The sequence below is a fragment of the Capsella rubella genome, unplaced genomic scaffold (assembly GCF_000375325.1).
Source record: "Capsella rubella cultivar Monte Gargano unplaced genomic scaffold, Caprub1_0 scaffold_7, whole genome shotgun sequence".
NCBI classification, from domain to species: Eukaryota; Viridiplantae; Streptophyta; class Magnoliopsida; order Brassicales; family Brassicaceae; genus Capsella; species Capsella rubella.
In genome coordinates this window covers 9401074-9416826 of record NW_006238917.1, presented here as the reverse complement: position 1 = coordinate 9416826, position 15753 = coordinate 9401074, and the positions used below count along the sequence as shown (strand labels likewise).

At 35.1% G+C, this 15753-nt stretch overlaps 2 protein-coding genes across 2 annotated transcripts; both read left to right on the top strand.

Annotated features, from left to right (window-relative positions):
* The first annotated feature begins 2751 nt into the window (after nucleotides 1-2751).
* LOC17879210 (O-fucosyltransferase 29) lies at nucleotides 2752-6733 on the top strand. Its single transcript, XM_006283413.2, has 10 exons — nucleotides 2752-3285; nucleotides 3417-3501; nucleotides 3792-3868; nucleotides 4049-4137; nucleotides 4267-4456; nucleotides 4629-4810; nucleotides 4922-5024; nucleotides 5266-5594; nucleotides 5925-6295; nucleotides 6392-6733. The coding sequence occupies exons 1-9, from the start codon at nucleotides 3031-3033 to the stop codon at nucleotides 6259-6261; spliced, it is 1647 nt and encodes a 548-aa protein (XP_006283475.1). The 5' UTR covers nucleotides 2752-3030; the 3' UTR covers nucleotides 6262-6295; nucleotides 6392-6733.
* Nucleotides 6734-7070: 337 nt separating this feature from the next.
* On the top strand, nucleotides 7071-11778 carry LOC17880529 (heat shock 70 kDa protein 17). The gene is made up of 15 exons (XM_006285998.2): nucleotides 7071-7174; nucleotides 7557-8364; nucleotides 8544-8776; nucleotides 8932-9091; nucleotides 9188-9433; nucleotides 9517-9653; nucleotides 9776-10097; nucleotides 10184-10345; nucleotides 10474-10545; nucleotides 10632-10732; nucleotides 10813-10882; nucleotides 10953-11009; nucleotides 11100-11161; nucleotides 11245-11317; nucleotides 11414-11778. The coding sequence occupies exons 2-15, from the start codon at nucleotides 7603-7605 to the stop codon at nucleotides 11561-11563; spliced, it is 2607 nt and encodes an 868-aa protein (XP_006286060.1). The 5' UTR covers nucleotides 7071-7174; nucleotides 7557-7602; the 3' UTR covers nucleotides 11564-11778.
* The last annotated feature ends 3975 nt before the right edge of the window (nucleotides 11779-15753 follow it).

The window sequence follows — 15753 nt, the reverse complement described above, 5'->3', positions numbered from 1 at the left end:
AGTATTTTTTATATCGAATCCTGCCACGATTTAACTTTAGATGTTTTCATTTTATGACATCCATATTATATATGACTATCGTATACCATGCAGCATTCATATAACTACGTTCTACGTAGATAATTTATACGTATAATCAGTGTTTAAAAATTCGGACTCGTACTTGGATGACAATGATTATTGCAGCTAATATTGCAACAAAGCTAAAGATGAAACGCAAACGAAAAAAAAAAAATGAATCAAGCAAAAATATATATTTTGTTTGACAAAGAATAGTCGTAAACGGACAAAAGAACAACAAAACACAAAGAAAGTGAGGAAATATTTAAAATTTGTTTACAGTATTACTTTACATTAAGTATCAAGAAAATAAGACTTTTCACAAGGCTTTAACTGAAGGTTACAATTATAAGAGATATATGAGATGTTTTCTTTTGTGTCATTAATATTGTATGTTTATGAAAAGATATAATATCAAGTAATTGGAAATTAATGGATTGATTTGTATTCGTGAGCAAGTTGGGCTAATTAAGCTATATGTGAGTACGACATAGATGATTGGGAATGTGTTCGTTGGAGTATAGATGAGATCTAACGAGTTTGTTGACCAGAATTAGGTAAATTTCAACTTCAACTCAATTATACTAATTTAACCATTGTTTAAGAAATCAAGACCTTGTTAAGGTTTACTTGTTCATATTCTTGGTTTTAGGGAAAACTTGTCTGAAGAAGAATCCCCCGGGATCAAGGAGAGGGTTACGTGTGAGAAGAGACAACTAACAGAATATATCTCCTCTAGAACAAGATAGGGAGGTTGAACCAAAAAGGATAAACAATTCTAACCAATCAAACTTAATTTGTAAAACAAATTTTGTAGATTACCTTTCGTATTCAAACTCTCTTTATCCGCATAATTCCAGATGTGTTTGTAATTTGTATCTTCTTTTGTTGGTTACCAAACAAGTTATATATAGAAATATAACTATCTGGACGTAACTAATTTAAAACTGTTCTTAAACATACCATTTTTTTTTGTCGTTGGAGGCTGCGTTTGTTTATCTTAAATATAAACCTACTCTAGCTAGCATGCTAGTTCTACGGTTCTACAGCTAGCTGGACCCAATCCAACCATTAAAAAATCGGTTTACGCGAACCTAAATCATACAAGATCGCTATAATCTTGTATAGTCTTGTATGGATCATACAAAAAAATAAAAAAAAATAAAGATCCCTATAGTCTATATACGATCAAATAGGACAATATCCAAAATGAATTCTGAAGACAGTTTTTAAACCTTTACGAATAATGCCACCAAAATGGTCGAGTTCTTTGCATATACACTCTTTCATCTCACTCGTAAAATCAGAGCGACCATTTGTTCGTGTGATTCAACCTCCCTTCTAAAATGAGTAAATCCCCAACGTAACTCACGGAAATTAGTATTCTTTAACACTTATTTCTAAGCTCATTAGTCAAATATTAATATACAAATATTTTACTTAAGTATACAAATTCCATGTAGAGATACTCGTCCCTTTGATTAATTAACGTCAACGGTAACAATTTATTTTATACAATTATGTTTATCTCTAAAGTGGACCAACGATATTCGGATCTACACCGTTGAATTAATTTAGTTTAATGCCTGAAAATAGTTTAAAAATTATCCTAATGACAAAAAATGAATTGTTATCCTCATTGACCGGAATAGCATTTCTAATTACGGATCTTTGTAAGAGAGCCTCTCTTCGTGCTTAAGAGTGACTTGATTTGTGAGGGTGACCCAACATAAACCAAATATATATATATTTTTTTATAATGATTGTGTTATTATGATTGTGTGATTTGGAGGTATTAGACTTTTTAAGTTCAACCATGGGTAAAGAATAAGGCAGAGAAACATTTTTCCTACCCAAAATGGTGTTTTCTCGAAATTTTAAATGATTGTAAAGTTTATTTATAGGGACTACTATTAAAATAAAATTGACTATTTGTGGTGCTAAGAAAAAAAAAAGACATTTGACTTTTTATAAGTGCCACCAAGATTCTGACAAAATCGAATTATATCCACGCTAATTAATTGAAATCTTAATTAATTATTGCGCAGCATAACGTGACCAAATTAATTAAGCTACATATCAGGAGTGTTGATCAACTTGGTGGTCCAATCCAATCAATCATCCCAACTATAATAAAACCTGCTTCTTATAGTCAGTAAGAAATCGGTTTAATATTCGGTATAGTCTAATAAATTCGTTTTGTTCCGGTTTGGTTAGCGTGTGTGTGATCGTAACTTGCCGGTGGTTTTGCGACGGACACGTGGGACGTTATTATTGTATCACGTGACTCATCTGTAACTACCTTTAAATACACTTACTGAAATTTTTATTTTTTGTTTTTCCATATTCTCATGTACATCTGTAATTTCTTTGGTCTATTTTAGTTATGTTTTTAAAAAGACATGAATGTTGAAATATTATTACAGCTTTTTTTTTTCTTCATTTCCTAAGCTTATTTAAAATTCTTTAATCATTTAGCATTTCGAAGAGAAAGAAGTGTGGCCTTGAAGCAAATCTTAACTGTTAAGTGGCGTGAAAACCGGTTTAATTATGTAAATTGTAACTCGGTTAAGGATAGTTTCGGGTTATTTTGTGATTTTAGTGTAGTTAAACCAATTAATTCAGGTGAATAATTAGAAGGAAAAAGAAAAACAGAAAAAAATTAGGACAAAAAGGCAAAGCTTGGTGGTACTGTCTCTTCTCTTCTCCGGCTTCACCATTTCGAAAAATCTCAAAACTTTATAGAGAGAGAGAGAGAGAGAGAGAGATCCTTACACATACTTTGCTAACTTTCTTGAAAACCCTAATCCTCGGATCTGTTTAACCTTAGATCAAGAACCTTCTGTCTTGCGATTTCTTTTGTCAGATTCCGTTGGTTTGGTGTCCCCGATTCTTGGTGGTTTCAGGGGATGATGGCATTTCCGTGAAATCAGTGATGAAATTGGGTTTGACAAGTCTATTATTCTATCTATGGGCGTAGTAGCTGAAGTGTGGAGGTCCAGCGTGAGGCTATTGACGAACTCGCCTCAGCTTAACGGTGGCTCTCATCACAAGAGTGCGTTATGCAAGTGGCGATCTTTCTCGGCTCAGCCCAAAAGAACCGTAATGTGGACATGGGTTTGTGGTTTCATGCTTTTCTCCTTAGGGGTCATCTCACTCTCCACCGGTCATGTTGTCTCTCACCTTGAGTGGTATTCCCAGCAATTGAGCAAACGGACCATTTTGGTACATCTTCTCATAGCAGCTCTTTGTGCTTGATTTCTCACTCTACACTGAGATTTTCACTCTTCTTCTGCTCAATTTTGATATCTTGGTTGCAAATTTTGTCTTCTTGAAAATTGGATGTTGTTCTTCAGGGTATGAGCCGTCGAGAACCAATTGATGTATGGAAAACACCAAAATTCTTTTATGGATGCAGTGAGAGAGGAAGGAACTTCCCTCGTAAGTCAGATCTTCTTACATGTGTTCTTGCCTCATTGAATAAAGGGCTTATAAGAAAGTGAAAGTTTTGTCCTTTTTTCCTAATTGATCTTGGCTGCTTAAAGGAAGTGTCTGTGACTTTATTGATCTTTTAGAACGTTTGACTTCTCCCTTTTAGTTTCTTTTAATACACAAGCATTACAATTTTGGATTTCTGTTCATGTAAAAGTAGACCAGGCTTCCATATTTCATCTTGGAACTTTGTTATGTAGATATATTATCCTCTTAACATTTTTCTTTCCATCTTGCAGCTGCTGTCCCGGAGCGCTCGTCTAATGGATATTTGCTTATTGCAGCTAGTGGAGGCCTTAACCAGCAAAGAACAGGAGTGAGTCAATTCTTACTCAAGAATAAATGTGTTATGCTATCACCGATAGAGTTTTATGGGTCAGAGTTAGGACCTGCAATTTTCCCCATAGAATTTCCATGTTATGCCGCAGTTGTTTCTTCATTGAAGTCTCCTTGGTTTGTTTTGGAAATTGAAAATAATGTTTCTCTTTATGAGCAGATAACTGATGCAGTGGTTGTTGCACGGATTCTTAATGCTACTTTAGTTGTACCCGAATTGGATCACCATTCTTATTGGAAAGATGACAGGTAAATTTAGCAAGTTTTGGCAAATGAAGGTATTCAGTAGCCACGTCAAATTTTTATGGGGATGCATCATCTGATTACTGTTTGTAACACAAACTATACTGAAACTATGTTCCTTCTATCGCTGTGCAGTGACTTCAAGGACATTTTTGATGTTAACTGGTTCATGTCTTATCTCGCCAAAGATGTGACTATAGTAAAGAGAGTTCCTGACAGAGTTATGGGTTCGATGGAGAAACCTCCCTACACCATGCGTGTGCCTCGAAAGTCTGCTCCTGAGTATTATCTTGACCAAGTATTGCCAATTCTCTTGAGAAGACATGTAAGACTATGTCACCTAATAATCAACTATAATTATAGGCATTACTAATTATTCATTTAGTTTTATCATATTATACACCTGTTATATTTGTTTTTGCTGTCCCCAAAAGTTCTGTGGTTCTGTTTCAGTTTTATATGGTTGAAGCTAATTCATATTTGTTGAAATCTTGCAGGTTTTACAATTGACAAAGTTTGACTACAGACTAGCAAATGATCTAGACGAAGAGATGCAAAAGTTGCGCTGCAGGGTCAACTATCATGCTTTAAGGTTCACAAAGCAGATACAATCAGTTGGGATGAAAGTGGTCAAGAAGATGAGAAAGATGGCCAAACGTTTTGTTGCTGTCCACTTGAGGTTTATTAAGTTTTTTTTAACAAGCCATATTAGATTGTCTTCTCTTCTTTTTTCTTAATGGTCTTTCAATCATGTCATATAAGCATGTAACCATATTTTTATGAACTGCAGATTTGAGCCTGACATGCTAGCCTTTTCTGGTTGTGACTTTGGTGGGGGTGAAAAAGAGCGAGCTGAACTAGCAGAAATAAGAAAACGATGGGACACATTGCCTGTGAGTTCATTATGTTTTTTACATAACTTTCTTAACAATCCTAAGTTCTCTTCGTTATTTGTCTACAGCTGCAATGAACTGAAACTTGGTTGTGTGTTTGCGCTCCTTATATTAAGAAATATATTTACAAATCTTTTAACATTTATGTTATCATCATAGAATAAGAGCATTACACCCAAAAATTTCTTTCCTTGTGGAGATGTTATTTGGAGTTACAATATCTCACTACCAATCACCGCAGGATCTGGACCCTCTGGAGGAAAGAAAGCGTGGGAAATGCCCCCTTACACCTCATGAAGTGGGATTAATGCTGCGTGCTCTTGGTTTTGGAAACGACACATATATCTATGTTGCATCCGGAGAAGTATATGGTGGTGAAAAGACACTGAGACCACTGAGAGAGCTATTTCCAAACTTTTACACCAAGGAAATGCTTGCCAATGATGAGCTGAAGCCACTCCTTCCCTTTTCTTCACGCCTTGCTGCCATTGACTACATTGTTAGTGACGAAAGTGACGTCTTTATCACTAATAATAATGGAAATATGGCCAAGATTCTTGCAGGCCGAAGGTCAGAAAAGTTTCCACTTATCCCATTTAGAGCTTTGCTGTTAAAATATGTTTTCCAGTACAAAGCAACAGGCGGTAGCATCATATCATTTCTTACTTTAAACTAAGTAGGTGATAATAAATATACTACCTTTGCTCTGCCACATAGAATTAAGTAGATTTGGTTGAGGCTTATCATTGCTACACGGCACATCCTCATTCACAACGTCTTTCTGGTTGCATTTGCACCGATATATAGATCCACAGGGAATTTGTTAGTTCATATATGTATTGATTGAAAGGCCATACTCTTTAATCCGAGATCATGACACTTGTGAGTATGTATTTACAGGAGGTACATGGGTCACAAGAGGACCATCAGGCCAAATGCAAAGAAGCTCAGTGCTTTGTTCATGGACCGAGAAAAGATGGGGTGGCAAACTTTTGCCAAGAAACTGAAATCTTGTCAGCGTGGATTCATGGGCGATCCAGATGAGTTCAAACCAGGACGCGGTGAATTCCACGAGTACCCACAATCTTGCATATGTCAGAGACCCTTCTCTTACAACAAAACCTCAAGTGACACTGAAGAAGAAGACATACCAGAAGAGAACCACAACAGCACCAGCCCTAGACATGAGCATTTGTCTTCAGCTGACCATGAGCGTGACGAAGTTTTCCCAGATTAGCAAAATGGTTCGCTGGAGATTTTACTGTAACTAGGTAAGGTCAAATTCCAAAGTTTTGTAGGAGAGTAAAAGAACAGACAACCATATAAGGATGTACATGATATAATTAGAAGTCTTGTGTTGGTTTCAGTTGTTGTAAGGAGATTGATCAACACAGGTAGATCGAGGAGAGGAGTAGGAGCTTCCCACGTAGCTACTTGTTGCTTCAAGTGTTCATAGATACTTCTATCGAATAGGCATACATAACCCAACTCTCTCTTTGTTTCTTTCTGATTTTGAAACACCACCAAAACTATGTCTTATCTTGTATTTGTCTTATATTATTATTACCTTAAATCTAGATTTTGGTTTTTTTTTTTTGTATTCCCTTAGATTTCCTGAAATGTAAAATCAAGTTTCCTCTGATTCCTAACATTTTTGTTTGTATTTCATTTCGAAAATTAGAAAAAGATGTGCATTGATTTCGATTCAATTATAAATATATTTTAATTTGGTCTTTTGCATTTGTGTATGTTTCTCTGCTGAATGGGCCTGAAAAACCAGGTTAGTGGGTTAAAAAGACTCTCTCGTTGTGCGAGAAGCTTCACCTGCTGAATTTAAAACCAAAACACACTCCAGAGACTTGTAGGCCTACCAATTTAACCAAGCGTAATCACCAACACACGAAGCGTCTCACATCTTAACACGTGTCAGTTTTCACACGTGGAATATTTTCATTGGTCGTGTCTCTGAATCTTATTCCACCTCAGTATTACTCTTCTCATTAATTTATATATATGCCACTCTTGTCTCCGTTTGTTTACTTTTCTTTCCTTTAAGTTTTCTCCAGAACCTGACGGAAAATTAAAATAAAATACTTTGAATCTGCCAAATCCGATTTCCGCCGGAGAATGCGATCGGAGCTCGGAAACTGGTCATTATCTTCGCCTCTCAACTCTCTCAAATCACTTATTATTTTCTCCAACTTTGTTTGATTTCAAACTTACCTGCTCCGATTGCTTTTTTTCTTTTTCTTTCATTTTCCTCCTCGAGTATCGGAATTTTTCTACGAATGTTCATGTTAGTTTGCGTAGAACATTGCTTAGTCTTGAAGTTTTCGTCTTCGATTCTATGTGCTTTTAGTAATTTGACTCTGTTGTTGTAGTGCTAAGCTTTCATAGAGCTGATGAATCTGTGTTATCTCATCGGCCGTGATCGATTTGAATTTTGAAATCTAATCGCATGTGCTTTTGTTGGATTTATTTTGTTCTTAGGGTTTTTGATTCTAATGCGGTTGTTTCTTCTCTATCTTGCAGAGGAAGTGCAGGTCTCTCTACTCGGTATTTAGTTAACGATCGGAATATGTGGAAGATGTTTAGTTTATTAGTGGTGTTCTTGTCATTGATCTCTTTAGTCCCTGTTCCATCGGAATCGGCTGTTTCGAGTGTAGATCTAGGTTCGGAATGGGTTAAAGTTGCTGTAGTCAATCTGAAACGGGGGCAGAGTCCAATCTCTGTAGCTATTAACGAGATGTCAAAGAGGAAATCCCCAGCTTTAGTGGCATTCCAATCTGGTGACCGGTTACTAGGCGAGGAAGCTGCGGGAATTACGGCTCGTTATCCGAATAAAGTTTATTCACAACTAAGGGATATGGTGGGAAAGCCTTTCAAACATGTAAAGGATTTTATTGATTCTGTCTACTTGCCGTTTGATATTGTGGAAGATTCTAGAGGTGCAGTCGGTATTAAGATCGATGACGGTTCGACTGTTTACTCAGTGGAGGAGTTGTTAGCTATGATCTTGGGTTATGCCTCAAATCTAGCTGAGTTCCATGCTAAAATCCCAGTCAAAGATATGGTTGTTTCAGTTCCACCTTACTTTGGTCAGGCTGAGAGACGTGGTTTGATCCAGGCTTCTCAGTTGGCTGGGGTTAATGTCCTCTCCCTGGTTAATGAGCATTCTGGTGCCGCTTTGCAATATGGGATTGATAAGGATTTCTCTAATGGGTCGAGACATGTCATATTTTATGACATGGGTTCAAGTAGTACTTACGCAGCCCTTGTCTATTACTCAGCTTACAGTGAGAAGGAATATGGCAAGACTGTTTCTGTCAACCAATTTCAGGTTAATATTGCTCTACTTTTAGATTTCGGTTTTTTTCCCAGATATATTGTATTTTGTGAAATTCTTCATTTTTTGCTTTTTGGAATAAGCTCGCTCAGCCAACTCATTCTTATTCATTTGTCCTGCTCTTAGTTGGATTGCTTTTCAATATGGGTCATAATATATTTATGTTTATGTAGGTCAAGGATGTTAGATGGGACTCAGGACTTGGAGGACAGAGTATGGAGATGCGTTTGGTAGAGCACTTTGCAGATGAGTTTAATAAACAGCTTGGTAATGGAGTTGATGTGAGGAAGTTCCCAAAAGCAATGGCTAAATTGAAAAAGCAAGTCAAACGTACAAAGGAAATTTTGAGTGCAAACACTGCAGCTCCAATATCTGTTGAATCTCTTCATGATGATCGTGACTTCAGGTATAATTACAATCTATCGAGGTTCCTCCATTTTCCCAGCTCACCGAACTTTAGCTGCAAAAGTGTTATAATGATTTCAAATGCTCGAATTTGCATCATGGTTGGTCTAATTTTTGTGATGTGCGTGATATTCTAACCTACTTCTCTTTATTCAGGAGCACAATTTCCCGTGAGAAGTTTGAGGAACTGTGTAAAGATCTATGGGAGAGATCTCTTACACCTTTAAAAGATGTGCTCAAGCATTCAGGTTTGAAGATCAATGATATATCTGCAGTGGAGCTGATAGGAGGAGCTACTAGAGTTCCCAAGCTACAGGTAGTTTTTCATGCTCTCAAAGCCAATGAATGAGTTTTCGCTTCTTCTTTGTTTTCCAAATGAAGTTAAGATCTAATTTTCAATTTTTAATTACAGAGCACCATCCAGGAATTTATTGGAAAACAACAATTAGACAAACATCTGGATGCTGATGAGGCTATAGTCCTTGGCGCATCACTACATGCTGCTAACTTGAGCGATGGAATTAAATTGCAACGTAGGCTGGGTATAGTTGATGGTTCCCCCTATGGTTTTCTAGTTGAGTTGGAAGGCCCTAATATTAAGAAAGATGAGAACACAAAGCAGCAGCTTGTACCACGGATGAAAAAGCTACCCAGCAAGGTACTGCATCACATTCGGAACCTATTTAAGCTTAGAAGATGTTTCTGTCTTGTAATAATTTTGTGTACCTGATTCTCTGACAGATGTTCAGATCGTTTGTCCTTGACAAAGATTTTGACGTGTCACTTGCTTATGAGTCAGAGGATATTCTACCCCCAGGAACCACCTCCCCTGTGTTTGCACAGTATTCTGTCTCTGGTTTGGCAGATGCATCTGAGAAGTAAGCGCTTGATGTTTTTCTTCTTATTGTTCTGTTATTCTTTCCGTTTGGAGAGAAATATGTTTTTTTCAATTGGAAAATCTTCAATAGCTTGATAAATGCGAGTTTATTCACCTGGACAGATATTCTTCTCGGAATCTATCAGCACCTATCAAGGCAAATTTGCATTTCTCTCTAAGTAGAAGTGGAATTCTAAGTCTAGATCGAGGAGATGCTGTAATCGAAATCACAGAATGGGTGGAAGTTCCTAAGAAGAACATTACCATTGATAGTAACACAACCACATCAACAGGCAATGCCACTGATGAGAATTCACAAGAAAGTAAAGAGGACCTACAAACCGATGCTGGAAACAGCGATGCTTCAAATACAACAGCAGAAGAGCCAGCTGTGGTTGAAACAGAAAAAAAGCTGAAAAAGCGGACATTCAGGATTCCTCTGAAGGTGGTGTTCTGGCTTAACTGTTTCCAAGATTTTTTTAATCCGTGTCAGTACCTCTAACCAATTCTGTTTGGATATATGACTTGTAGGTAGTAGAGAAAACTGTTGGACCTGGAGCACCCTTTACAACAGAGTCTCTTGCTGAAGCTAAGATAAAATTAGAAGCCTTGGACAAGAAAGATAGGGAAAGAAGAAGAACGGCTGAGTTAAAAAACAACCTTGAATCTTATATATATGCTACCAAAGAGAAGGTGTGTGTGTTATATAGATCACTATCTCGGCTACTTCTTTCATGGTTCTTTTGTGGCTAAAGCTATACATTGTTGTTGGTATTCTTCTGAAAACACAAAGCTTTGGTTTCATTCTGGTCCTTGTACAGCTAGAAACACCGGAGTTTGAAAAGATATCCACCCAAGAAGAGCGGAAGGCGTTTGTTGAGAAGCTTGATGAGGCATGTATCAATTTATTTTGAATTAATCTTAGGTTCCAACGGTGAGTGTAATTGTTTGACACTGAGGATGGTTGTGTGTGTTTTAGGTGCAAGATTGGCTTTACATGGACGGCGAGGATGCTAATGCCACAGAGTTTCAGGACCGGCTTGACTCACTAAAAGCCATTGGCAATCCCATTACTTTCAGGTTTGTTTCCTTCTTGTTTTTACTGAACAAGAGCTTCCTGAAAATGTTCTTACAAACCATTTTGCTATATATTTGTACAGATCAGAGGAGCTTACAGCACGACCGGTAGCAGTTGAATACGCTCGAAAATACGAAAGCGAACTGAAAGAGGTACTCTCATATAACATGATTTTTGTAGTTTTATAAATAAACCAACCACTGAGTGTCAATCACACTGCAGACCACAAAAGAGTGGGAGACAAACAAAACTTGGCTTCCAAAAGAAAAAATCAACGAGGTGTGTTTTGTTCATTTTATTAGTGAAAAACACAAAGCTCGCTCAAAATGTTATGGTTAGCTCATGCTAACTTGCGTGTTTTTGATTCAGGTCACAAAGGAAGCAGAGAAAGTAAAAAGCTGGTTGGATAAGAATGTGGCTGAGCAGGAAAAGTGAGTTTTGCTTCTCTTTCATTTTTTTATGGTCTCTAAATTACACTTTCCAGATAGAGAGGGTAACATCAAACTTGTCACAGGACTGCTTTGTCGAGCAAACCGGTGTTCACCTCCACTGAAGTGTACGCCAAAGTATTTACTCTGCAAGACAAGGTAAGAAAAGAGTTTGTGTAAATTAAAAAAGGGAAAGGTCAGTAAATTTGAGCGAACAGGGTTTTTGACATTAGGATTGAATATGAAATATAATAGGTAACAAAGGTGAATAAGATCCCAAAGCCAAAGCCAAAGATAGAGAAAGCAACAAAGAAAGAGAACACAACGAAGGAGGAGAAAGAGGAACAATCAAAAGCCTCAGACTCCAATTCTTCTTCCGATGAAGCTGCCAAAGACGAGCTTTGATTAACATATACAATAATAAATAGAGGTTTTCACTAAAGCTTAAATTTTGTGTTTTGTTTTTAAGAGGGCAAATAGGATTAAAAAGTAGGGCAGCTGAGATGAGCAAAAAGGATTTTGTTCCTTTTTTCTCCTCAACTTCTTCACATCACATCATATTCTGTTTTTTTTTTTTTATGTTTTCATTATTATCAAAGTTTTGGTCTCGTTTAATTGAATCTTCATTATACTGGAACTTAACATTTAAACATGTAATCATTATAGATTGCTACACCAACTTGACATACACACTAACAACTGTATGGAATAGGAATATAGTTAGACGGACTAGATTTCAAAACTTTGGTAAAAAGATGAACAAAAGAGAGGCAATATTATGAGCACCTTTTACTTTTAGTGTGTGTGTGAGATCACTTTTGATTGATTTAATCGGTTTTTTATCCTTTTTAGTAGTAGAGCCATTGCCATTATCTCTGGAAATAGTGAAGATAAATTTATAGGAAACATTGAAATAAAGGTAAATCCTAGACTAGACGATTGACTGCAGTGTGTTTTCGGAAAATTTGATGCGACGTGAATGAATGTGATCATAACCTTGGCATATAACTAGATATGTATATTTATATCACCTAGTGTAAGGAGAGCATGCTAGCTTGACATACACAAGGCACATTACACAGTGCATCTAGTGTCATGTCAGCCCCATGTGAAGATTCATTCTATAGACAGTAGACTGTAAGAAACTTTTGTGCTCAGTAGATTAGAAATCTCGGAATTGTACAAGTAAAGAGTGATGTCCATCGGAACTGTCTAGGAAGATGGACCAATAATGTGGCCGGCATCTATACAACCTTTTTGTGTGGCCGGCCTCTATCAATGCAATTATGCAAAACACCATTATACTTATGTAGTAAAATATTCTTGTGGAGACAAAACAAAAGAAGAAAAAAAGTTGGTGGGGAAGATAGATAGTAAGATATATAATAGGGTACTAAATACTAATAATAGAAAAGAAACGAAAGCGTCGGTGTGAAGGTGGTGACTAAAAACGCGTGAGAGAGAGATAGAAGAAGAAGAAGAAGAAGAAGAAGAAGAAAAGACACAAAACGTAATAAACACATTGAAATCAGGTGGAGGATGTCGTTGAAGCTGTAGTACACTTGACACTACAGCTCACGTACACCCCAAATTCATTATTCCTATACTTAGTATATAGTATAATACAAACATAACTTATCTTATGAATCATTCAAGTCCAAAATATATCTGAATTTTAAAAAATAATAATTAAGCAAAACAATATATTATACTTATAAGTAGTTCTTAGAACTTGATCTACTTAAAGCTATAATCATTTATGTTATAGACTTTATGGCAAACCAGACGACTCTTCTAATTAATTAACTCAAAATACTAGTAAATTTAATTCGTAGAAATGTTTTCATGATGAATCAGTCTTTATCATGAATCTTTCAACTGCATGTTTTCTTTTCATAGTTGAATTTTTGAGCTTGTTGATTATATTCAAGGATGAACTTAATTATGAAAAATCATTTCGTCAACTCCATAATCATTCCTATTCTAATCCTAGAAAGATAAAAGAGAAACTATCTATAATGATAATTTGGTATGCAAAAAGTGTGGTGGGACTTGCAAAGTTTCAATCAATAAGGGTTTCGTTTCGCACCGCCATTATGTGGAACTGAAAACGACATTGCACCAAACAAAAGACAATTATTTTCCCCTCATGCAAGATTTTGATCCTCTGATAACTTTTTTTTTTTTTTTTTTTGTTCTTTACCTTTTTTCTCACGGTAGGTTAATTTCCTCAATGACAATTATAAAACCCAACCATATGAATTCCCAATTGTGTACTAAATAATCTAAAATGATTAATTGTTATATGAAAAGTTCCTATTAGTAATACATCATGCCAAAGCCTTGGGAATGCATTCATACGTAATTTTGATTCTACCAGTTAAAGTATCTCAAATTTTTGTAAGAACAAATACCGTTTTCAAAAACTAACTGTTGAGTTTATTAAATCACTTAGCTTACTGACTATTTAAATATAGTTGACTAAGAAAATAGAAACTATGATAGGACCAAAGACAACAGTATCTCATAGTATTATTGAAGTTTGGTTAGCTTTCATTAAATAAATATATATATATATATATATATATAGTTTATCTTCCAATCCCAAAGTGACAATGACTTAACTCGTTTGGAATGGTTTTAAGTTTTAACAAAAACAAAAACTCGTTTGGAAGTGGACTAACTAAAGATGAAATATATAATAAGTTACTATATGAAGTAGTAACCATTGCCAAAATTAAATAATTTTTTTAAAAATATAACTATCAAACTATATAAACAAAAAAAACATGACCATCACTACAAGAAAAATGGTCTTTTATAACATATTAGCACGAAAAAAAACTCAAAAACAATATTCAATGACAATTGATAAATGCTCTTGTAAATGATGGTATAGTAAGGTATAATTGCCATTAAAAAATATACAATAGCAAGATAAATTTACTATATAAAACTTTACAATAGCAGGGTCTTTATGCTAAGATTGTGTTAAATTCGAGAACCATATCCAACCACCAGCACATTTAATGTGCTATCATTATATATAATACAGCTCATTATATTTGCTATAATAAAAAACATAATAGCAAGAAACAGGCGCTACCAAAAAGTAATAAATAGCATGCGGTTAGAGCAATGATAGGTTAATTTTCTTAACTCATTAACTACGTTATGATAGGGGTGAGTCTATCATAGCTCCTCATATCATAGCGTTTATGAATACGCTACGAAAGACTTTTAGTAGCTGTTTTCGTGTGTTATAAAAGATCATTTTTCTTGTAGTGCATAAATTAAATAAAAATGGTACGTAACGTGTAAGAAAAACGGATATGCACCAATTGATTTGATAGTTCATAGTAGTCTCGTTTTTTTGACAGCTATGTTTTAAATAGGAGTCAAAAACAACAATACTAGACGGAAGTAATTATCAAACCAATCCCAAAATAAACGTAAGAAGCATAATCATCAAGTATCAACCAACAAAATCATGACCACAATATGAAGTGTTTTTAGTTATATTGTTCTGCTTAGCCAACGTAAATCAATGGATGTGGTAGGGTGGCTACAATTTATGATGAATGGGTTATCGTACGAATTGATTCTGTCAATTATGAAAGTATCAAACGTTAATTTCAACCTAAAAGTTAATCCAAGTTTGAAAGATTGGTGATTTGATTATTGTAAAGTAACTTTTTCATCATAATAAGTAGTCTTTGACAAGATGATCATTTCTGTCCATTTGCTTCAACTACATTATTGTCACTATTTGATATCAATCAATTCTATGTATACAATAGTATCCAATAAATGCTTCCATGTGCAAGTCTTATCGATGTGATTGAAATGCAACTTATGGTATAATCTTTTTATAACAATCGTTTTATATGTATTTTTATTATTATTTGAATTCAATTAAAAAAAACTAGTATGAATCATACTACAATGTTTTGTATGAACTGATAAAAATTTCATATCTTTAATTTATATATGCATGTCAATCGCTTAAATCACCAAAAAAACAGCTTTGTAGTTTAATAAAATCTACGTAACTAAAATAGTAGTTTAATAAGTCCTCAACTAATAGTAGTTTAATAAGTCCTCAACTTATTATTTCCGATCAGAACTCGACATATATGTACAATATATCTTTTCACAAAATGTTTGTAACTTAAATATATGAAGAAACTAATAATTAAGATTTTTTCTTTTTAAGGGTTAATAATTTAGAATTAATTTTTTCTCCTACTCATAGTGAGGGGTTTACAAATCAGTAAATCAAAATGAAAGTTATGCGACCAGAGTTCGAGTTATTTCTATATCTATAGACTATAGTGTTGTTTCGGTAACATATGGTCAGTCTTAATGAGAAAATACATTGTACAGTATGTGACACCCTCAAGATTAAATTGAAATATGGCCCTCGATCTTGTAGTTACAAAAAGTATATATAGTCCATATCAAAATGATATAGCTAGGGACAAGATCCACGTCTTGCATTAAAACGTGCCTTGTCAAAGATGTTCTCTTTGACCCTTTTAGTGTAGCCATCTCTTTCTTCTATATATATAAAATCCCAACCATGGTGTGGTGTG